Source organism: Babylonia areolata, chromosome 24 (genome assembly GCF_041734735.1).
Source record: "Babylonia areolata isolate BAREFJ2019XMU chromosome 24, ASM4173473v1, whole genome shotgun sequence".
Taxonomy (NCBI): Eukaryota; Metazoa; Mollusca; class Gastropoda; order Neogastropoda; family Buccinidae; genus Babylonia; species Babylonia areolata.
The window spans coordinates 17,267,538-17,290,539 of record NC_134899.1 but is presented as its reverse complement, the minus strand read 5'-3'; the positions used below and the strand labels follow the sequence as shown (position 1 = coordinate 17,290,539).

The 23,002-nt window shown below is 39.4% G+C and overlaps 1 protein-coding gene across 3 annotated transcripts in view; it reads right to left on the bottom strand.

The window, feature by feature from the left end:
* LOC143298710 (chromosome-associated kinesin KIF4A-like) overlaps positions 1–16,883 on the bottom strand; it is a 35,926-nt gene extending 19,043 nt beyond the window's left edge. Inside the window, exons 1-13 of one of the 3 annotated variants that reach the window (XM_076611612.1) lie at positions 16,814–16,883; positions 13,494–13,724; positions 12,393–12,586; positions 11,736–11,825; positions 10,639–10,805; positions 9,984–10,078; positions 9,303–9,422; positions 8,571–8,746; positions 7,133–7,194; positions 6,198–6,413; positions 5,377–5,497; positions 3,849–3,920; positions 585–764 (exon numbers count right to left, since the gene is read on the bottom strand). In XM_076611612.1, the coding sequence (XP_076467727.1) occupies positions 585–764; positions 3,849–3,920; positions 5,377–5,497; positions 6,198–6,413; positions 7,133–7,194; positions 8,571–8,746; positions 9,303–9,422; positions 9,984–10,078; positions 10,639–10,805; positions 11,736–11,825; positions 12,393–12,586; positions 13,494–13,722 (1,722 nt within the window). In that variant the 5' untranslated portion in view covers positions 13,723–13,724; positions 16,814–16,883. The remainder of the gene's footprint in view (positions 1–584; positions 765–3,848; positions 3,921–5,376; positions 5,498–6,197; positions 6,414–7,132; positions 7,195–8,570; positions 8,747–9,302; positions 9,423–9,983; positions 10,079–10,638; positions 10,806–11,735; positions 11,826–12,392; positions 12,587–13,493; positions 13,725–16,813) is intronic. The other 2 variants (XM_076611613.1, XM_076611614.1) reach the window with 2 other exon arrangements.
* Positions 16,884–23,002: the final 6,119 nt, after the last annotated feature.

The window sequence follows — 23,002 nt, the reverse complement described above, 5'->3', positions numbered from 1 at the left end:
ATACATACATTACAGACACACATACATGTATACACTACAAGCTCAAAAATGTACATACTATGTATACATATATTCACAGTTTAAAGCAGTTTGCACAAACCAATTTCCATAAGTACAATATTCTCTCTCACCCCACAGCTATATCCATCAGGACAAACCTAGAACCATTCATACCCATGTTGACGTAAATATATACATGAAAACATATACACATACATGTGTACATTACACACAAATATATAACACATTCACAGGTTTTTAGAGTGGTTTTTTTCTTTTCTATCGTTTTGCACAAATAAGGTAACTCCAATGTCTACATCCATAGGAGTCCCCTCCCCTCCTTCACACTCACAAACATGCATACTTTCAGTTTATAACATTCTGCACAGATAATGACACTCCAAATTCCACATCCACCAGAGTTCCCTCCCCTCCTTCACACTCGTACACATACATTCACTACACGAACATGTATACATTCACAGTTTTTTTTAATCATTCTGCACAGATGAGGTAACTCCGACTTCCACGAGCATAAACTTGGCAGTTCCCTCCCCTCCTTCACCCCACCCCCACCCCCTCACCTCGTAGTGTGCGCGGATGGAGGACATCTCCTCCTGGGAGCGGTTCATCTGGTTGGCCAGCTCCTGCTTCTTGGCCAGGATCTGGTTCAGCTCCTGCAGCTCCCGCGACATCTTGGCCTGACGTAGCACATGCTCCGTTGACTTGGCCCGCGAGTGGGGGGTTTCCGGCAACACCGCCGTCTGTGTGCCACCACAGTGAACAGGGGAGAAGGTGGGAGGAGGTGGGGGGAGTTTATTTTATTATCATGGTTGGGAGTGTACTGATGTTTGTAATACTGAAGTCAAGACAATTTTATTTTTATCTCCAAAGAGGAATTTCTGTAATACGGAAATCATCTTTATTATCTCCAAAGAGGAATTAACATGTGGCCATGTTGCTCATGCTCACAATACAAACATAAGATATAAATTTCAGAGACATGAACATGATTAAGTAATCAACAGATCACATAAAATCACATTGGGTGATTGCCATATCTAAGAGTATTTTACATATCAAGAACAATTAACAATATTCACCAGTACAAAGTCTGCAACTGGGGTCCAGGGGCGCTTAAAACTGAAGTGTTTGATGAATATGTGGCTGCATGTGTCTGTTAAGTGTTGAAGTTGAATGCAAGCATACAAACATGTGATGCGTGTGTCCACAATGTAGGTGGGTGTTGGGGAGTGGTAGAAAGGCAAGGTATGCCTGCCTGCATGCTCGTATGTGTTTTGTTCTTTCGTATCACACCTTTTCACTTTTGATATGTGAGGTATGGATTGGTGTGCATACACATGAATGTAAGAGAGAGAGAGAGAGAGAGTGAGTGAGTGAGTGTGTGAGTGTGAGTGTGTGTGTGTGTGTGTGTCTGTCTGTCTGTGTATCACTGTATGTGTATCACTGTATGTGTGTGTGTCTGTCTGTCTGTCTGTCTGTGTATCACTGTATGTGTATCACTGTGTGTGTGTGTGTGTGTGTGTGTGTGTGTGTGTGTGTGTGTGTGTGTGTGTGTGTGTGTGTGTGTGTGTGTGTGTGTGTGTGCATGTTTACTTCTGTGGGTGTGCACATGTTCCTAAAAACTAACTTGAGCAGGAATACTGTAGGCAAGAGGAAAAATAAAACCCTAAAATGTAAACTGAAAATTCAAAGATGAAGTCTGCTAAACTGGAGACATGAAATTGATGAAAATACCAACATTCATTCATTTGTTCATATGTTGTCCCATCTTCTGTTAAAATCCTTTTAAAGAAAATCTTTTCTTTCAGCTAAAATCAGATTATGAGCCAAAACATTATAGGTTCACAGTTTTATAAAATGCACAAATTTCATAAAACAAGATATACATGAGAAAATATCTGATTTTATTCAGGACTATGACTGTAACTACAGGAGTTTCTGATTTATGAGATCAATAAAAGGCAACGAGTCTTTGGAATAAACTTTGATGAACAAACACAACTGGCTTCTTCAGATCTAGCACACTAGTCACTACACACACACGTGCACTGCTATAGACAAAAAGGCATTTGATGATAAAACACTCTGTTCATTACTTTCACTGCCATGATATGATGATACACAGACACCTGACAACATTCAGTTCATTATTCTTGGCAGATGTATTAACATGGGTAAGCTCAACTAAATCAAGCAAAATATTGTTTCCCATATGAAGCAGGACAGAGAGGGCAAACATGCGCATAAGAATTACTCAAACTAAGAGATCAATTTATCAGTAAAAACTTTTAATGCAAATTAATAGATATGTATGTGAGAAATAATAAAGTGCAGGCATGCATACACACTAGTCTTGCACACTCAAAGCCACACTAACACTCTACAGTCCCACACACATACTTTGCAGAAAACCACTTGGCTCTCCAAACTGTACAGAAATCTTGAAGCTGCATATGAAAAGTGAGAATCATCAATCCACCATCACAGCCATATATCACAAAGCAAATAAATAAACCAAGTAATCACCCGAAACAAAGGGGGAAGGGCAGACAGGAAAAAGAAGGAAAAGAAAAAAACAACCTAAGTTAGGAAAGTCAACAGGAAACAACACACTAGTACAGTTAGTACAGTTGTAAGATACTTCACAATACAATCATTTGACTCAGATCCAGACTGAATGAACTTCTCCACTGATTTGCAAAATGCGCACCAAACCTTCCTGCTTTTGAAAAGCATCTTTATCAAATGAGAAGACCACAACAACATGGAGGAATAGTACAGAACTAATGTCAATACATTATCAAACTTTAATCAGAAATGTTCCAAGGTTGTTAGAAATTACAATGTCCTTGAAACACTTAAATAGACATCAGCTATTGCTGTTTAATATTGCTGGTGCTAGTTTTGTTTTGATATTGTATCATGTATGTTACCAAAGAAACAAGGTCACACACCACATGACACACCTCACACACTCCACACCAAATATACTCATAAGGCAAATAAAGGAAGCAGTAGTACACACCCATACACACACTTGTAAATGTTTACATATACAATACAGAGATGCCCATACACACAGAAAAATAGACACATACAGTGACTCACAACAACAACACACACACACACACACACAGAAACTAAACCAAGCACTAGTACAATGCTGCACAAAGATGGGCAAATGTAAACTGAATGTAATGAAGCACTAAACTACAGAAAACAGGACTATTAACAGAAGGGACTTTGGGAAAAGGTGTTGTTTTTTTTTAATGATACATGGAAATAACCAAGCATCTGTGACCAGTTACCAAGTGCAATACAGAGGAATGTGAGTGTCCAACAAACTGTGTATAGCATTAGTAATCCTCAAACCAGCTGAGGGTGACCAATTAGACAATGGAACAGCACACACGCACACACATGTGCACGCACACACACGCGCGCGCGCGTACTCACACACACAGCTATACACACAGTCACACAAACACACACCATGCAGTTAACAAAGCAAGCAGTACTACAACACTACACACACAAATACATGAGTATGGAAAAAACAGAACTAGCTACTAAAGAAAAACAGGAACCCCTAAAAGGGCCAGTTAGCAGTGGGGGTAAGGAAAAGAAACAAAATCTGATAATCCACCATCACTTTACCAAAACACCTACAAGGTGCACCAGACAGATGTAATGTGAGTGTGGAACAAACAGAACACAGCTAAGAACTACCAAACCCCAAACCAGCGGTTAGCGAGTGTGCTGACATTACAGGACACAGCAACACATGCATATAGATTGTGCTGACTGCATCAGTGAGAACTCACTTGATTCTCCTCCCCTTCCTCCTTTAACTCCTCCTCCTCTTCCTCTTCAGCGGAGATACCCTCCTCCTCGTCCTACAACACCAACCATCATTACACCCGGATTCTCTTCCTTGCTCTCTCTTCAATTCTTTTTAACAAACATCTTGCTTCTCTCACTTGCTCATTCTCCCTTTGTTTTCAAAACACACAATAGAGTTTTGTGTTCTCTCTTCCTTGCTCTCCCTCTCTCTTCACTTCACACACACACACACACACACACACACACACACACAAATACCCTTATACTGTCATGTCCATATGTATATGCACCTAATACTTTAAATTCTAATTAGCGTAAGAAAGAACAGAAAAAAAGACATCTATATTTTAATTTATGAATGTGTAAGAGCATACGAATAAGTGTGTATGAGGATATATAAATAAGTGTTTTTGCTCCTAGTTATGTGTTTGTGCAAAAGAATCTATACGTACAGAAATGCAAGAACAATTATTACAAATATCCCAAGAGCATAACCAGATGAGCTGCTCTGTGGTGCAGATATATATCATCTATATATCCAGTGAATTCATCAAAAAGCCATGTGCCAGCTGCATAATCAGCCAATAAACATTCAAGGACAACCAAACAAAACAAAAACATGATGTGCACAGAGTTCCACACACAAAGATGTAAAGAAGAATGCCAACATGCACAGACAGATACACATATGTGCTTGTCTGCTCTGTCTCACATACACATGTATATTTACACTCAATCTGACACACTGGCACTGCTTTATAATTCAGATACATTCCATGTGCTGTCTCAATTTATGAATCCCAAACACACATGCTGATAAAATGTTTTATTTCACAAGCACACTGATATCAAACAGAAAATGAGATATACCCAGTCCCAGCTCCATTTTCAATGACATAGACCACTAAAATCTGATATGAGCAGAATTAGCTAAGTTTAACTAGCCATGGAGCACAGAATTTGAAGACATAATCTGTTCATATACCCACACCTTTCAGATTTTGTTTGTTTGATTGTTTTGTTTTTTTGGGAGGGTTATGAGCTGGAAGATCCACTGGTTTTACACATGACTGTAGTCAAACAAATTTGATGCCTGTGTTTAATTCCTTCCGTCATCACGAGGCAGTGCAGAAAGTGCCACAATAGTTTGCTCAGCTTGGCAATCAGAAGTCCTCACAACTTCATTTCTTGTCATATTCTTCAGAAAATCCATGGACCCAGCAATATGTTAATGCAAAGAATTAATGAAAAGAAAAAGAATCTACGCACAAAAACAACAAGGGATTACAATGAAAATATACAGCCTTTTATACATACACCACCACCTTAAACAAAACTTTAAAAAATTGAATTAACAAGTTCCACACAATTTTTACAGACATTTTCAAATCACTGCTGTTGACAAAACACCTTCATTCAGTACACCATCTGTCAATGTGTTAACGATTCATTGCAAACAGAAGAAACAGACTAACAGCATCATGCACAGGGAGGGCAGAAAGGACTCACATTTTCGTCATCATCACTTTCCTTGACATTCTCTGTCAGCTTGCGCAGTTTTTCCAGCTCCTCCTTCATCTGGGGATTGCTATCCACATCCACACTGGAGCTCAGCAGTTCAAAGTCCACCCTGTACACCACACTGCACCATCACCATCACCCACCATGCTTCAGTGGTGTCGTGTGTGTCGTGCTTTGTCATGATGTGAGTGTAAAGGGGTGGGAGATGATGAAGGGCTGGGGGTATGCAATGTGTGTGGGTGGGTGGGGTTTATGATGTGTGATGTGGTGTAGTCCAGTGTTGCTGTGGTGCTGTTCACTGTGTTTGTGTCAGATTGTATGATATGCTGACCCACTGCCTGAACCCACTTCATGTGTATGTGCATGCAGAAGATTAAACATGCACTTAAAAGTTCCAGTAATCCATGTCAGTGTTTGGTGGGTTAAAGAAACATGAACATACCCAGCATGCAGACCCCCTTAAACAGAGTATGGCTGCCTAAATGGCAGGGTAAAACAGTTATACATATAACACCCCAATGGTATATAAGAGTTAAAGAGTTAATGTGGGAGCTGCTGTTCACTGACACAGACAGAAAAAGAAAGTCTGCTGCACATTATATCTATATATGTGCACTGAAGCCAAAGCCATATGCCTGAGTAGGTCCATGAAGATTTCCAAAGGTTTGTGAACGTGTGAGTCTGCGTGCATGCATGCGTGTGTGTTGTGTTGTGGTGTGATGTACTGTGTTGTGCATGTATGCATACATGCATTCGTATATGCGTGCATGCATGTGTGCATGTGCATGCAAGTTTGCACATAGACCAACCCAGTGTTCTGTTTGAGGGAGCGCAGCTTGGCCTTGAGTCTGTCGCGGGCCATCTCCAGCTGCATGACAGTCTGGCACATGCGGGTGTTCTGGTCAATGGCTCGCTCCAGCTCCTGTGTCAGCTCAGTCACCTCCTTCTCCAGCATCTGGTTACGCTCCGTCAGGCGCGACACTTCCTGCATGCTCTCCGCACTGGCCGAACTCACCACGCTGCTTCTGCGGAGGTGATCATTGTAGTGATGAGCACACATGCATATGTTCTCAAGTATGACTACACTCACACCATGTACACTATGCCACCACTCCCATATTCCATTCATGACACAACACACAGACACACACACAAACACACTCTCTTTCTCTCTATCACTCTCCCTTCCAAATCCGTAATTTTTTTCCCTTCATCTAATATCAGTCACTCTCAGTGAAAAGACATCAAACTGATGAACAACACATACAACAGCATGCATGTGTGTGCACACACAAGTGTATACAAGCGCAATGCCACACTTTACCTATTCACCAAACCTCATGTGGCACTTTGTGGAAAATACTAACCAAACTTTATGTTGCACTTTTTGAAAAAATTATCTCCATCAGGAATGTTTTTTAAACACCAAGGAAATGTGACATTACAAATAACAGCTGGTAACACTGATGGTAGACATTTGGTCAAAACCATGTTGTTTACGAACAAGCCACCTGCAAAGACCATACCAAGGCAGGGAGGCAGGGAAACAATACGAAACACTGAACCAAATATAACATTATCTGAAAACTGAGAACCAAAATAATATACCAGCATCTGCTTGAATAAATAGCAACAGCAACAGTCCCAAACTGCAAAGAGAAAAATAAAGTCAAAGAGGAAGCACAGGGTTGAGAGTGACAAACAGGTTCTTCATCAAAGCTCACAGGTTAAGGAGGGTACTCACTCAGAAATGGTGTCCCCCACTCCTCCTCCTCTGGACAGAAGCTGCATTTGAAGGGATTCCACCTGGAACACATGATGTGGCCTTTGTCACCTACATTGTCACAATAACTGGCTCAGTCATTAGTCTGTGCCAAAGAAATGGATGTAGAAATAAAGGTGGTTAGAGCTTTTCATTTAGCTTGTTAGCAAACAAGCTTGTTTTCTAAAGGAAATTATCTTTGATAACACCTGTAATTCTCCTTTGTTCATAACTGACACCAATATGTGACTACTATATTTTCTTCATATAAGAAGAAACAAGAGAGGCAAGGCCTTCAAGACTCACTTGTGATAAATTAAATCCCCTAGCATTAATTACAGAGTAATTTCCCTTTTTTACTATCTGCACCAAAACGTTTGCAAAATAAATAAAATTCCATGCTTCGCAAAAGAAGTTCCTGTTTGAACAAAAAATGATAATAATGACTCCTCTTGTTGTTGTGTCAGAATAAGAGGTCAAAGTGCCAAGTTTAGAGAATACCAAAAATATAAATATAACAGTAAATGCAGTTTGCATATAATTAGGCTTCTTTTTTTATTTTTTTGTGCCCATCCCAGAGATACAATATTGTTTTAAACAAGATGACTGGAAAGAACTGAATTTTTCCTATTTTTATGCCAAATTTGGTGTCAACTGACAAAGTATTTGCAGAGAAAATGTCAATGTTAAAGTTTACCACGGACACACAGACACAGACACAGACACACACACACACACACAGACAACCGAACACCGGGTTAAAACATACTCACTTTGTTTACACAAGTGAGTCAATAATCATATTTATATCACACATTATTCCTGAACTACAAAAGAAATTTCAAAATTAAACAGACACACAGACACAGACGCACACACACACACACAAAAGCTTTCTCTCTCAACACACACTCAGATTCCACTCCTATTTAACTGATTGTTTCACTTTTGTGTGGACACATGCACATACACTGCATCCTGATTAATTTCACATGAATGACCGTCTCATAGGGACATTATGTCATAAAGATAAACTGAAGCAAACATGTCAGTTATCAACCCCTTTGACTACTTTTTGTCAAGAGTGGTAGTATCAGAAGATCAAAGCGCACTTATTTGATTTGATGTTTAGAAGTTATAATTTGAATTGTACCATCCCAGCTGGACAAAAAGTACTGCTCAATGAACAGACTTTTTTCTTTTTTCTTTAGAAGCAAGCAACAGTCCTTCATTGATAAGCTCATTTCTAAATGGCAAATATAGAAAAGAAGATAAACATCACTTTAATTTTGGTCATCCTGGCACCAAAAAAAAAAAAGAAAAGAGAACGTGGGTTGTGAAGTGAACAGATGTAGCATGCAGCCAAAAACTTTCATCTATAACTTTAAAAAATTGTGACAGGGAACAATCGCTGTGTTACCACTTGTCTGAGGCGCATGATTTCGTCACTCTGCGGGTCCCTGTTGATGACGGGCTTGTTCTTGATCTTCCTGGCACGGTCAGCATAGCGCAGTGTGTTGAGGGTCTCCTCCATGTTGGAGTCGGCCGGGCTGACACAAGCCACCATCAGTGTGTGGCTGTTACCTCCCAGTGAGTCTGCAGCAACACAACACAGGTACGCCAGTCAGGAGGGGCTCACTCAGTCTGGTGCCATGACAAAGCAAATGTTGTCAGAAGGGAGGGTGCAAAGAGTGGCTAAAGGCGGATGAGGCACAGCCGAAACAAAGCCTGTCCTTTGTGTCAGCCTCAAAATTTGGTTTAAAAGTGTAAACGCACCAGCCACAGCACGCATCAGTTTGACACCATGCAGTATATATATGAAGCCAAACACCTTCTACATTTGTGACCTGAATTGTTTGCATTCAGTTAATATTGCTCCTAACTTGCATGAATGTCCCATAATAAAATCATCATGCTTTTAACTTACATGAATGTCACTTCAACATTTACAATGCTCAATTACTTCATAATGCCCACATCATTTGTCCCGTCTTGTTCAGTGTTACTGAAAGCAAAATCAGCATTTAGTAATTTATACATAGGGCCATACAGAAGGCACATAATATCACATAATGATATCAATATTAATATTAATAAAACCTGGCAGACATATATTACATGTTTATATCATATAAGCAAGACACCACTGTACCTTGCAAGAGACGAGTCAGTTTAGAGTCTCTGTAAGGAATGTGGCCACGTTTCTGAACATCCTCCCCAAGAGCGCTGATCACATTGCCCAGGGCCAACAGTCCACGGTTGATGTTTACACCTGTACAGTGTACAGTGTATAAACTCAATTCAGTTTACAATATCACCGTCCAGTACTTCATTTCAGGAAAATTTTATTGAATGTGCTGATATTATGTTCTTGAATTGGTTATGAAAGGTCAATCAAAAACCATGCTCAAGCAAATAAGCTGACAAACACTGCTATTTCAACTTTCAACAGATTTTCAGAGGAGGTATCACATTATTTACCAAAATTATTATGAGCCCAGACAGATGAAAATTATTCTAGCATTACCAACAATAACACCAACACAAAATAACTTTGCTTATCTTAGTCTTTTTAACAAACATACCCTTTTCCATATTCAGTTTTCAGTGCTGAAAAACTGAGTAATGAGTGTTATTCTAACTGCTGGTACTAATCCCATCAAAAGTATAGTAACAGTTATTCTCTTTCAGTAAAACACACTATAAAAGGTGAAAATTTGTTGAATCATAACTGTTATTTACATCCTTCGAAAATGTCACAAACAAATTTGAAAATTTGCTGAATGATAACTGCAGTTCTCATAGTACTAAAACTTGCAAATAAAACACTGACCCTCTTTAAATCGGTCTCCTTCAGCTCTGGTTTTCTTAGCTCGCTCTGACCCAGCCAAATCCACCAGGTGGAATTTGGCGATACAGTGGTCATTCCTGTGCACACAGAGGATGTCACATATAAAATACTGATAACATCAGATTGAAGGTCCATATGAAACACTGTGGGCAAAATTTACCATCAGACATGTAAGCTCATGGGTAAAGTACAGTTAGTACCACAAGGTGTCATGGTAATTTGTATACAGAGGGAGGCTGAATCACACACACACTTTTTCAGGCATAGTCCAATCATGCACATACTCAGGGAGATATTCACAGAGACATGTACTTTTAGACTAAAACATTTTACCCACCCACACAGTATGTCTCTTCCTTGTTTCATGTTGATGGACTTGAAGTAAGAACCACACAAAACATATAAGTGTAAACAGAACCTGATCAACCTTGCATGAGTTTTGCTATGGTAAACCACATGGGCAATACTTTCAGCTCACTGACCAAAGTTTACAATGAGCATGTGAGTGATCATGAGTTGAAGATAAGTGTGAGTGTGAAAAGAACAATTTTGATGTTGACGTAACATTCAAAAAAAAATTACAACCAGTCGTTCCAAAGTACAATGAACTTGGGGCAGTTGGTATAGCTCTACTCACATATCCTCTTTCTTGCTCTTCTCAATGTAAATGGTGAAGATGGCGTGGGAGCGGCTGGAGGTATCGTTCATGGCTGTGGCACCAGTGGTGCGTGACCGCGCCCCTTGGGACAGGCACTGGAGTGTGTCCTCCAGTGACCCTACCACCACCTCCCTCAGTCCCTTTATCTGCACAGCAGCACAACCACGTGGAATGAAGCACCTTGCTTTTTTCTATAAAACAAGAATGAGGATGTTTCATTTTGTTGTTTTGTTTTGCTTGTTTGTTTGGGTTTTTTTGTTGTTGTTTTTTTTGTTTGTTTGTTTGGTTGGTTGGTTTTTGTTTGGGTTTTTTTGGGGGGTTGGGGGGGTGTTTGTTTTTGTTTTGTTTTTATTAATGCTATCCATTCTGAATGGGAAGAGTTAAAACCTGTGCAAAAATGTGCATAAGTGTGTGACTTTGCTGTGCATGGTTTTCCTTTGATTATCAATTTCACCAAAAGTTAATCACATCAACAGAAAGCAATCAAACAAAATGAAATATAAAAATAAACCCAAAAGCAAGAATGCTTAACATTGTCACATGCAATCATTGCTTTTGGATAATTTCAAAAAGGTCTCACCCCCACCACAATCAAAGGATTGTTAAAATATATCTGATCATATATACCAGTATATTTGAAACTTTATCTGTTATATTGTATATTTCTTGTCACAACAGATTTCTCTGTATGAAATTTGGGTTTATCTCCCAGAGATAGCATGTCACCACAGTACATCACCTTTTTTCTGTAGGAAAGTGTATTTGTTTCACAACCAAAGTGAATCTTTCTGCACAACATTTTGCCAGGGTTAACCCATATTTTGCTGTGGTTTTATGTGTACTAAGTGCATGCTGCACATAAAACACCAGTCCCTCGTTCATCCAAACTAGAATTCAGACCACCATTCCAGGTCCAGTAGAATCAGGAGTAAAAATCCCAGCCCATATAGGACTCATAGATGCATTACCACCAGGTCACTGTTCCACCAAAAATACTTGAAATCATCACATCATAAGAGAGCAGATATTTTAAAAAGCAAAATTCATATCTGTGGTCATGCAATGTTAGAATTTACCTTTATTTCTCCATTCAGTTCTTCTCGAATCGATAGTGGCTGCCTCTGTGAAGGTAAACACAAGAGGTCTAACAGGTCTTCATTGTAAATCTGAAAAACAAACATTGCCAATAAAAGCAAATAAAAAAAAAAGCAAGCAAAGTGAAAGAGAATGACACAGAGCATTAAAAAAATTCTTCACATAGGTAAATATGTTTGGGGTAAAAGCAAAATTTAAATCAAATAAGCCAATAAGTTACTGTAATCTCATCAAATTTGTTGATGAGCTATGTAACATGTATGTGTTTCAAATGTCAACAGCCCTAAAATGGCCCCTTTGCAGTTGACTTGGTTAAAACAGTATAAGCAACTTTTTTAATTTCCAGTGTTAATGTTTTCAAACAGGACATGCTATTAACTGTTTGAAGTTGATTAATGCTTCATTGCTTGTAATAAGTTGTATAATGTATGATGTATATGAAATATAAATTATGTTCATGAGATCAATTGAAAATAATTTTAAAGCAAAATCCATGATTTCTACATCCAAAAACATATTACTTGTGATGTGATGCTGCTGGTAGGCAGAAAACAATGTTCAACTGAAACATGGTGATTGTATCAACTCACTTCATTTGTAAAAAAAACAAGTGAGCCGATAAGAGACTATGATTTTACCTCAAGATAGGAGACTGTGACTTTAAAAGTATAATCAGTTCTTTCGGTGATGCCATTGAAGAGATCCCTGAGGATTCTGGGAATGATACCCATTGCCTCTTCATCTTGATTCAGGGAGGCTTCATAACAGCCACCCATGGAGTATGTCTTCCCACTCCCTGTCTGTCCATAGGCCAAGACTGTGGCATTATATCCTGAAATTGAGACATCACACAAATTATAAAACTGCATGATAATTAAGATTTCAGTTCTCAAAAATTCACAATCTAACATCCTGTTTCTCTCCTAAGTCTTTGGATCTCTCTTCACTCAAATCTAGGAGCAAATTATCTTTATGAAGTCTCTTTGCTATCACTCCTCACAGAGCAACACGCACACTCTCATGGACACAGAGAGTGCTCACAGGGTCACCCGCACACACATGCTCACATGCACAAACACATAAACATTGTTCTGAATCTTTTCATCTCAGTATTTGACTTCAGCAATACAGACTTTGAAACAGGTGCTAACACAAAACCCCTGAAAGAGGTGCGAACACAAACCCTCAAAATCAAATCCCTTTTCTTCTTTCTTTTTATCTAGTATATTCAGTCCCAAATTTTTTTTTTTTTTTTTTTTTTTTTTTAGAACTTAGATTTTCTGAAGGCAAAAGCTTTTCACAGCTAAAACAATCCAGTTATTTGTGACTGTTCAAACTGCCTTAATCGTTTTAAAACAGATTCAGAAATAGATACTTAAAGTTAAACAGATCAAAATCTTAAGAAACTAAACAATAAATTAGCTAAATAGTTTATTCCTCAACTACATTTAAAAACTGTTAATCAGTAACATTAATAAATTTATAATCAAACTTGTTTAGCAGTAACTATCAGACTAGTCTTTGAAAAAAAAAAAAATCCAAAACAAAACACAATCATAATGTCTGCAGACATTTTTACCAGTAATTTGGCTTTTGTGATACTGATAGGCACTTCTCACGCCCCAATGTATTCATATTTTTACTCACTTATTTTGCCAGAAAAACAACTAACTGTCAAAATTAACAATGCCACTGGTTTATTTTGTGAGAAATAAATATACAGAAGTGTTTTTGTTTACCTTTAAATGTGCTTTTCACAAGTTTCTGGGCCGCTTTCTCATAGACATCTTGTTGGTTGTCGTTGGGGGAAAACACATAGTCAAAGGTGAAGGCTTTGTCTTTCCCTAGAATCACCTGGGGCTCATCAGAGTTGTACCACAGGCACGTCTGACAGCCTTCATTCATCTCTCGGGGGATCAAAGGTCGAGCCCTCAGTGCTACACGCACTGGGATCACTTTCCCAGACATTCCTGCATAAAGATATATGTATCCAATAACGCGAACAGAACATTTCATGGTTTAGATATCAATAATGACAATGCTTTTCCCTCTTTCCCAGCAGATTATTGAAAAATTGCTTCTGCTGCACAAAACAATATCCAAATTGAAACTGTACATAAATTAATCCCAGTCATATTTTGATGTTTACAAAAACTAAGTTACAGTTCAAGAACAGAATAACTATGGATAATCGCTAATGAATAATCAATTATCAAATTATTCTTCAATGGTAGATCCCAATTTGTTTATGTCAGTGGCAGTAGTTTGTCTAAGGTAAAGGTAACAAGTGTTGTACCACAAGGTAGTGTTCTGGGCCCAACGCTGTTTATATACTTTATAAACGACATGCCTGGTGAGGTTGACTGTGATGTCAAAATTTTTGCAGATGACACCAAAGCTTACTCAGCCATCCGGAATATTGAAGACAGAGACCATTTACAAATGTGTATACATAAACTGGTTGAATGGACAAATACTTAGCTGTTGCAATTTAATAGCGAGAAATGCAAAGTACTCCACCTCGGAAAGAACAATCCACATTATGATTACGTAATACAAGAGAATGGATCAACTCGTGTACTGGATAGTACAACTGCTGAAAAGGATCTGGGGGTCACCATGACCATGAACACAGAATTAAGCTTTGATACACATATAAGTAATATTGTGAAAAAAGGAAATCAAATTTCTGGTATGCTTTTGAGAAATATTACAAATAAGTCTCCTGAAATTATGGTTCCATTTATTCAAAGCTTTAGTTAGGCCCATAATTGAATACGGGAACTCGGTATGGTGCCCCTACTTAAAAAAGCACATAAATATGATTGAAGGCGTTCAACACAGATTTACTAAGTGTATAACTGGTACTGGAGACCTTAAAATGAGGAGTGTCTTGCTCTATTTAAACTGCCCAGTCTAGAATTTAGGCAACTAAGAGGTGATCTCATTGAAGTATTCAAGATCATGCACAATATTTATGATCCCCGCACTACCTCTTCCCTGTTCCCTTAGCTAAATTTGATAAGACTCAAGGGCACAACTTTAAACTTAACAAGACAAACTTTGTCACTAACCAGTTCCACAATTTTTTTTACTAACTGTATCATTAATCTGTGGAATAACCTTTCCTCTGACACCATCAATGCATCATCAGTAAACGCCTTCAAAAACCAAATTGACAATACTTTTAAGGACCATGTATTTTCCATCGATTTAAATCTTTAATGAGTCAGAAATAAATGTAGTAATTAGTATACACCATGCCTGATTAAACCCTGGAACAGTTCACTATATAGTGATCCAAAATTATATAACTGGACATTATTACGAGGGCAAAAGGCTTCTTGCCAATAGCCAAATATTTCTGTGATTCTGTGAAAATGTTGGGCCCAGCTGGAAAAAAAAATTACATTTGGAAAACTAAATGAAAAATATATAAACTACAACAAAATGATTGATAATAATAACCATCATCATATAATAACAAAAATAATAACACAAAGACTGCTACTCCGCCAGGAGCTTCATTAAGTGCATGCATCATTGCAGCAATGTTTTGTTTAAAAATTAAACAAAAGGTATGAGATACTAATCTTTTCTACTAAGTAATTGTACAACTAATAGTAGAACTATGTTTAACAAGTGGCTCGGAGGTCTTGAACTGAGTTGAAGTCTGGCTGGTGCATGTCGTCTGGGTGCAGTTCATTTTGTTCAACACTGCTTAAGACTTCAGCCAGTTGAGACCGGCACATCTAAAGCACTGATCCAGACTGTCTTTTGGTGATCATGGTGGAGGTGAAAGTGGCGGTGGTGTTCCAGTCACTAACCTACAACTTGCAAGAAAGGCCCAGATGTCTGTGTATCTGACTCTGAGAAATGGTTTGATTCTGATGCCTAAAAAAATCTCATGTCCACAACATGTTTCAACATACTGAAGCATTAGTAAAATGGTCAGACACATGGAATCTATATTTTAATGCTAAAAAATGTAAAGTACTTCATATTGGGAAATCAAACCCAGAGAAAGAATACATAATGAAAATCGGAGACAAAGAAATAAAAGTATCAAAATGTGATGAGGAAAAAGACTGAGGTGTCACATTTGACAAAAATTTATCATTTGACAAACATATAACAAATAGTATAAACAAAGCGAACAGAATGATTGGAATAATAAAAAGAGCATTTACATTTATAGAAAAGGTTACTTTCTTAAGGTTATATAAAACATTAGTTAGACCTATCCTAGAATATGGAAACACTGTATGATACCCAACGCAAATAAAACAGTCCAAGCCATAGAAAGGGCTCAAAGAAGAGCAACAAAGCTGGTTTATAGCATGAAAGATTATTCATATCAAGAAAGATTAATGTACTTACAACTACCATCACTTAAAGCAAGAAGAGTAACAGGGGACTTGATACAGACATACAAAATATTAAATGGGTTTGACGATGTAAACAAAGCATGCTTTTTTTGTACTCCAAAGGTAGACGCTACAAGAAACAGTACAGACAAAATATTTAAACAGTATTCCAGAACAAATCTCAGAAAGTTTACATTTAGTAACAGAGTAACAAATTATTGGAACAAATTAACAAACAATATCAAACGTGCGTCCAGTATAAATACTTGAACCTCATAGATAAACACGAGTTACTGACAAAAACGAAATATGACTTTGATGGATAAAACGACTGAGCTAGTCAACGACCTGACCAACAATGTAAAGGAGTAAATCTGAAGGGGCATAAAAAGCCTAAAATGGCTAAGTTGTATAAAACAACGCCCCAAATCCTGATCCTGAACAGATCTGGTTATAATGACAGACTACCGCTACAAATCTGGCGGTATCGGTGTGATTTGATTATCTGGTGTGTCATTTTATTTGGATCCTTATCGTTACCTCAGCAATCTGTGCGTGAACTTTTGTTGTTCTAAAATATCCGATGACTCTAAAGAGATCCCTGATATACTTCGATAACTACTTAATCGATCTTTGGTGTCCTGTAATCGTACGTTTCAGTGTCAATGCATAGTCAAAGCAAAAATACTTACCGATAATAGAAATTTTATCTGTCACGTTGATAAAATTGTTCCCTTCTTTCGTTTGAAACCCGCTGCTTGACACGGGATATCCGATTGGTCAATCGTCGTCTTTGAGAATTAACCCCCTTCTCCTGGGTACGAGGCACACACAGTCCATGCTTTTCCCTCCCATTGACCAGTTTTGTTTTGTTTTGTTTTCGAAACATGTCTCAGTGTTCCCTCCTCTGTATGATTATCTTAGTCTGTTCATCAGTATGTATTTGTCGACGAACCCAGAACGCCTTCGGCAGCGAGTATACGTGTGTGTATTTATGTATGGATGTGTGTGTATTGGGGGGCGGGTGTCACTCAAACTGACCGGCGCACGCAGAACAGCACGCACGGCACACGCACACATACACACACGCGCGCGCGACACACACACACACACACACACACACACACAGAGCGAGAGGGAGAGACCCCTGAGAGAGAGATGAGAGAGAAAGACCCTGAGAGAGATTCACTGAAATTCAGATTCAGATATTTTATTCATTTAAGGCCCTATAGCCACATATGAAGACGGGAAAAAACGTAACTGTATAATCAAACCAAGAATTAAACACACACCACAGGTCCGTCGAAAATAAATACAACTGTGACACACAAAAAATAATTAAGACAATTGTCTCTCTTAACTGAAATGATTTATAAAGGTACAGTGCTAAATTTCGAATAATGCTTTCATTATTAGATGCCACCAATAGACCCAGACGGAACAAGCATGGCTCTGCATGGTGAGTATTTCTTTGGCATGAACTTCACACGAAAACCATTCAGCACTGACGGGGCACACCGGGCCAAAACAAATTAAGTAGACTTCAACTTCAGTTGAAACTTCACACATCAATGGACACAGCAGATTAGAATTCTTGTTATGTTTATAGCGATAACCAGTGAGAATGAGTATTAATTTGTGAAATACCGAATCTAAACCTTGTCAAAACATATCGTAAATGTCGATCAAGATTTAGCAAAAAATACTGACCTCAAGTTTTGGCATTGAATACGTTGAGGAATACACTCTGCCGTATAATTCAAATCCGGCTCTTACTTAACCCGATATGGCTTTCCCAACTTTGCCATCTGCTGTCTAGTATCAGTCGACTGACGAAAACTGAGTTCGCACAAATACATATTCTTCTCCCACCCGGCCTTTGATAAACCCATGCATATCCTAGACCAAGTTCAAACTGAACAGACATGTTCGTATATTAGAATCCCGACTGATTAATTTTTCCCTTCACATCAGGCTAAACTATACAGCATATCGTAAGCCTTTCTTGGTAGTCTGGCATAATTCTGTCCTCTGCAGCTTTAACCAGTACCTGATACATCTTACTGTAGAATTTATACAAATGGGTTATCTATCTGTCTCTCCATATATTGGATGATTTGGCGTCAGTTCTCATAATTGTTAACTCCAAGAAAAATTTTTTAGCGCCGAAACAAATGCACAGACTCATCAGTCAGTAATGTACTATGGTTTTACTGTCTAAACCCCGAAACTCAGAGCTATAATGTACAACTGATGGGTCAAGTTGAATTTGGCTAACTAAAAGTTTTAGAAAGAGATCGAGATAATTATTATTCAATGCATACGGTTTCTGCAGTATAACAAATAACAATGCATTCTTTACTTTACTGGACAGATCTCTACGAGCAGATATAAAATTCAAACGGGTTGAAAAAAAAGTATTCCAAGATATATATATATACATTCACTACAGATAAATCAATACCATCAAAAACCCATCATTCCCTCGCAGCCAAATAACCTCACTTTCTAAACACTACAATATTACTTTTGTTCAAATTTACACATAACTGTATTTTATAAGCTGCATTTCTTAAGTTGTTGAGCTGTGTTTGTAAACCAATAACTGTCTCTGAAAGCAAAACCATATCATCAGCTAGTAATAAGATAAATAATTCAAAATAATCAACTATAAACATAGTGCCATGTCTTCCCTTCTCAATTACTTCCAATGATAATTCATTTATGAATATAGAAAACAAAATAGGACTACAGACATCTCCTTGTTTCTCTCCTTTTGTACATTTTATATAATCAGTAAGTTTATCACCTGATTTTATCCTTGTTTTAACAACATCATACATCCTCTTAACACATCAGTTTTAAAAGCTTTACACTAATACCTTTTTTTTTTTAGCAATACAGGCCAACAATCACCTTTGTTTCAACAATCTCATCCACCCATTTCAGTCTGCCTATCGTGCTGACCACAGCACCGAAACCACGCTCCTCCACATCCTGAATAACCTACTGCTAGCGTCCGACTCAGGACAGATCCCCCTTCTCACTCTTCTCGACTTGTCAGCCGCCTTTGACACGATAGACCATTCAATCCTTCTTTCCCGTCTTCATTTTACATTTGGTATCAACGGCACTGTTCTAATCTGGTTCAAATCTTATCTCACTGATCGATTCCAGTCTGTCATTGTTGATAATTTCCAGTCTGAACCCGTTAAAACTGAACATGGAGTCCCACAGGGATCTGTTTTAGGCCCGGTGCTCTTCACGCTGTACACTGCTCCTCTCGCTGAAATTATCAACCGCCATAATGTCAGTCATCATTCTTATGCTGATGACAATCAACTCCAGAAGAGTGATACCCCCGATAAACTGTCGTCGCTCTTACAAGAAACATCCAACTGCTTCCTGGACATTCAAAATTGGATGACTCTAAATAAGTTACAACTGAACGCAGACAAAACTGAAGCAATGGTCATAGGAACTAAACAGAAACTCTCTTCCATCACAACTGACACAATCAAACTTGGCAGTACATCCATCCCTCTTTCCAGTTCAGTCAGGAACCTCGGCGTTGTCCTTGACAACACACTGTCCATGCAAAAATTTATCAGTCAGACATGTCAATCCTGCTACTGTCAACTGCGGCGCATCAGTTCCATCCGGAAATATCTGTCCATTGACGCAACATCTAGACTTGTCGTTTCTTTCATTCTCTCTCGCCTTGACTACTGTAACTATCTATTGTCTGGTTTGCCTGCTTCATCCATTCAGTCTCTTCAGCGCATTCAAAACTCTGCTTCCCGACTCGTCCTCAGAAAGAAAAGATCTGAGCACATCACTCCTCTTTTGCAACATCTCCACTGGCTCCCCGCTGTCTCACACCGAATAAAGTACAAGATCAGCACTCTATGCTATAAATGTATTCACAAATCAGCCCCTTCTATCTCAGTGGCTGCACTCCATCTCGCTCACTACGATCGGCTTCGGATCCACTCTGTTTACGCATACCCAGATTCAAACACTCGACTGTTGGCCGTCTTCAGTTTCTCCAGTTTTAGAGTTATGCATGCGTACTGAGAATGACTGGTGTGAAAGCGCTTTGATTTGTCTATGCACAAGATTCAGCGCTATATAAAGACCATTATTATTATTATTATTATTATTATTATTATAAATTTATATTGATAGAGTCAAAAACCTTTTCGAAATCAATAAAAGTAACATAAAGTTTACGATTATACGCGAATTGTTTCTGAATTTAGACCAAAAGGGTAAACATGCATTTGATCAACTGTTGCATAACCACGCTTAAAGCCAGCTTGATATTCACCAGTTACGTTATTTTCTTCTACGTATTCCTGGAGTCGCTGATTAATTATTGTACTAAACACTTAACTACTAATATTTGATAATGATATTCTTCTGTAGTTATTTGTATCGTTATATTACCTTTTTTAGTACAGCAGAAGAGTAACAGTCTCACACCAGTTTTCAGGATAAATGCCCCAACTCAAACAATGTGTAACCCTGAGAGAGAGACCCTGAGAGAGAGAGCTACAGTGTATGTATCAAATAACTGACATTGTACTGTAAATGTGGGTAATGACAGAGATACGCATGGCAATAGCGAGTTAAAGTAATTGGCTTTACCAAAAGAATTAAGCATGCTTTTATATTTATAGATGTAGATACATATATATATATAGATAGATATTGTTGTTGTTGGGGAGACACTGGAACTCTGCGCCTACTAGTTCGTTCAAGTTGTTGAGCTGCAGCGCCTGCTGTGGCTGTACAGTCCGATTCTGGATTGGCAGGCTCTGTTGCAGTGTCGCAGGTGAAAATCGCGCCTAGCTCAGCGGAGGGTACGGATTCTGCCCACTGTCGTCTGTGCTCTCTTCTCTCTTCCCAGTGCTGTTCTCTCTCAAGGACGTGGTTCTCTCTTCTCCTCGCTCCTCTGGACACATGCCTTCATGGTCCTTCTCCAGCTGTTACGATCTTCAGCCACCACCTCCCAACCTGCTGGGTCGAACTGATGTCGCTTGCTCTCATGTCTAGTTTGCAGACGTCCCTGTAGCGAAGGACATGTCTTCCTGCAGCCGGGTCTGGGACCACTGGCGAGCTCGCCATAAGGGATGTCCTTCCGTCAGTGGGGATTCACCCGTCATCCATTCGCCTGACGTGGCCGAACCGCACCGGCGGCAGACGGCGGCGCCAGGCCGTCAGGAGCGCAAACATGCTGGAGATGCCTGCCTGGTCAACTGAGGACTTCATTGTTTGGTACATGGCCGTCTTGCCTGATGTGATGTCCAGAATTCTCTTGAGGTTGCGCAGGTGAAAGGTGTTGAGCCTCTGCGTCAGTTCAGTCTTAGCAAGAGTGGGGTCCATGTCTTGCTGCCGTAGAGCAGAGTGCTGAGCACACAAGTTTGGCGCTCCTGCATCTTGGTGTTGATGGCACGGTCAGCATGGGATTGTCCCAATCCTTCTTTGCCAGGCGGGCCACGGATGTGCAGCTGCTTTGCCAATCCGCTTGTTGAGTTCGGCCCGTCCAGGGAAAGGCTACTCAGTGAACTGAGATGATGGAGTCGAGGTAAGACTGTCCTCGACTATGATGACCTCGAGTGTGAAGTCGCCAATGGAGATGCTTGGGGTGCTGCTCACGTCCTGGCCCATGATGTTAGTATTCTTCAAGTTAAGCTAATAGTAGTAATAGTCAAACCAAACTCTCCGACTGTATGCTTGCAGTGGGCGAAGCGATTGATGCCGGAGTCGCAGGCTGGAGTGCCGGCCTCCTCAAACGGAGCCCCACTGATGGTGAGTCAGTTGTCAGAGCTGTGCCGTCTGCGGAAAGCCAGCATCTCGTGTATGAGAACCTGTCGCACCAAGTTTGGTTTTAGCGCGAAGGCGGGTCAGGTTGAAGACTGAGACTCAGTCCCATCGCTTCTGCCCGCGCGGGCAGTGTGGACTCGGAGATACATTGATTCTGTCTTCCAATTGCCGTGGCTGAAGGCATCACTGAGTACTAGGACAGCAGTAGTGAGAAGAAGACGCCGAGGAGTGTTGGGGCCAGCACACAGCCTTGCTTCACCCCGTCAGGTTCTTGATTGCCGGGGAATCACATCATTATGATATATAGTACACACACACATATATATATATATATATATATATATATATTCCGACGGTCGGCCTAACACTCCGCTTATACTGCCAGCCACTGGCAGAGTGACGGATAAGTTTTACATCAGTTTCGGCCAACAGTCACTGACAAGTGAGAGCTGTATTATCAATGGTTTCTCCAGTCAATGGGAAATAATTTACAGCTTAGTCTTTCGTGAAGGACTATGACTATGACTCTCAAACTGGGAGGCAAAATTGCACTGGCTCTTAGTGCTGCAGCCTTGAGGGCTAGTTGGCCCTTTATATAACACGACATCACACGCTTTCCTGTAATTGCAATTTTGGCGGTTGTACAGGAAATTATATAAAGTCATTATAGGGTTAGTAAGGAGTTATTACGATGCGTGGATTTCAGGCAATTTACACCACATTAAAACTAACTCTTAGAATGCGGCCGCGCCGGGATGACAAAGTTCAAATGATTCACGGTTATCTATGTTATACTTCATGCCTGCTTTGCAACGCACACGAAATATACCGTGCATGTAGCTCCAGAAATTTAGATTGCTAATAACTGGATATTACTCTGTTGTTGTTTTTCAGATTGATTATCCAGTGATGGGTGCTTTATCGTGTTTTTCGTGTCAAAGGGGTATTTTGATCTTTTTTGCATTTGTGGCTGTTAACCAAGTACTCTCAAATAGTTCTCGTCTAATCTCGTGTCTGCGGGATTTCAAGGTGCGCATGACGATTGGCTGAAT